A 2,278-nucleotide genomic window follows, 5' to 3' on the forward strand; every position below is an offset into this window, starting at 1 on the left:
CATTGCATTTGAAAGTTGAGTCGGGTGCATGCATCATTCTAATCATAATTGATTGAATTATGGAAAAATCAATGACTAGTTAGTTAAATGTATGATGAATTGAAGGTTATTGAGAATGATTGTGTTTACTGTTATTGCTTTCTTGCTAAAACATCGTCATCTAGTGTTAGTTGATTTTTTTTATAATAAACTCGCCCTTGCAATTTTGTACCGTGTGGTTGGTACTAGTGATGATCGCGAACATTCATTCGTGGGAGCAGATAAGCAGCAATAGATGATGTGGAGAGGGGCTCTTTTGTTCGAGCCGTCAAGTTAACGTGATAACGTTTGAATTATTTTGGGAGATAGTTGTGTTTTGTTATCAACTCTTCTGTAGTTGGTTCCTTAATTCTTTTTGAATTGGGCATGTAAATCCCATGTTTATACACAAATAAGAACTACATTATTTTTTGTCATGCGAATGATGTATAATGGTTTAAGATATATATATATATATATATATATATATACACTCATTTAAGTATTTGTGCATTATTCGGTGAATGTATACCGTGAAATTTTTTTTACCTCATTTTCATAATCAAATTAATGAAGTTTTCACTTAAAAACCAAAATGTCACATTTTAGAGTTAGTGATATCATAGCAATGATATGGGTTGTTACACAAGGCCAATATTGCCAGAACCTCAAACCGCTATTGGATTCCCTAGTGTTGGTGTCAACACAGAAGGGCTTCGTCGCGACTACACAAAACACATTCACGGGCACATTCCAATGTAGAGGGGACCTCTCCAACGCCGAATGCTACAACTACGTCAGCAAGATTCCAAACATGTTGGGGCACCTTTGTGGTGGCGGCACTGGTGCAGCTGAGCGAGTGCTACCTATGGTACGAGGTGGTCAGGTTCAAGGTGGTCTCGGCTACATAGCTTCTGTACAAGGTGTGCGGGGCTCGCAAAGTGGTCGACAGTGGAGGGTTCTAGGTGAGGAGGGATGTAGCGTTTGGGATGATGGAGAACAACATGCAAAATAACAAAAATTTGTTCTACACAGGGAGTTACCAGAGCCTCTATGTGTTGGGGCAGTGCGAGGGTATTTTGGGAAATGCGGATTGTGGAGGTTGTATCAAGAGTGTTATGGAACTGGCTTCATCTTGCTCGCCGCCACTACACGAATCTATTCCACATTCCGCCTAGAGCGCTCGACTGCTGCTTGAACGTGCTCTAGCATTACCTTCAATGGCGGCGATGGTGATGATGCTGCCATTTGCCTCACTCACCACTGATATTCTGCGTATATAAATTGTATTGGGAAATGTAAAACGTTGCCATGGCCCCAACTACTCGATTCAGATTTGCAAGCAAAAGGGAAAGTTAGGAACCCTAACTTTTTCCTGATTGGGATGAAAAGCCAAATGTGATAGATCTATGCGATGACGAAGCCGAGAACAATGGACAGTGATGGCGATGGGAAACAAAGATGATGGCACACGAAGGCGAGAGCACAAGCACGAGAGGCAGTGGCAAGAGTACAAGAGGTTCAAAGAAAGATGAGCACGAGAGTGAGGAAGATGAGTGGGCTTTAGGTTGAAATTAGAATTCTCCAACAATGATGGTTTTCTAGAAAATCGTCATTAAACGCAATAAATAAAGATGGTTTTGTTAAAACTGACGTCGCCCATTTCATTTTAATTACAATACCGCCATTGCATTTTCTTCGACGACTATTTTTTGGGAACCGTATGGAGCGTCATGGAATGCTATTATTTTAGTATTAACTTACAAGCCAACTAGGGCAATTAGTTATCAACTATATTCCATAATCGTTGGGTGGTGAATTGATTGTCAAGCACATCTGAATATTAAAGAATCTGTACCCAAAAGCTATGTGTTTAGATTCATGTTGTATCATTTAAAATTATATTAATATATTGGTTATCTGATATTTTTATTTGTTTGGTCTTTTTTTCCTTAACTATAATAATTAAGCTTTTTGGTTTTTTATATACTCCAAGATATTATCACAAGCTTTCATCCTTTAGAATGTGATGTGACTCATCATCATCCATCTAAGACATACTTTGTCAAAAATTGATTTTATGTTTAAAATTGATTTTCAATTGAATCAATTTAAGTATTTTTTGTGTTGAATAAAAAAATATTTATAGTGAGTTTTATAACTAATTTATTTTAAAATAAAATTAAATTGTTGATTCCTATATAATTCTTACTCCGCAATTTTGGTCTTCCTGATTTTTCTCGTGGTATTGTTCCTCCTA

The 2,278-nt window shown here is 37.4% G+C and overlaps 1 protein-coding gene across 1 annotated transcript; it reads left to right on the forward strand.

The window, feature by feature from the left end:
• The first annotated feature begins 646 nt into the window (after positions 1-646).
• Positions 647-1,196, forward strand: LOC102662284 (plasmodesmata-located protein 1-like). The gene is made up of 2 exons (XM_006575875.1): positions 647-941; positions 1,054-1,196. The coding sequence occupies exons 1-2, from the start codon at positions 647-649 to the stop codon at positions 1,194-1,196; spliced, it is 438 nt and encodes a 145-aa protein (XP_006575938.1).
• The last annotated feature ends 1,082 nt before the right edge of the window (positions 1,197-2,278 follow it).

Source organism: Glycine max, chromosome 2, assembly GCF_000004515.6.
Source record: "Glycine max cultivar Williams 82 chromosome 2, Glycine_max_v4.0, whole genome shotgun sequence".
Lineage (NCBI taxonomy): Eukaryota > Viridiplantae > Streptophyta > Magnoliopsida > Fabales > Fabaceae > Glycine > Glycine max.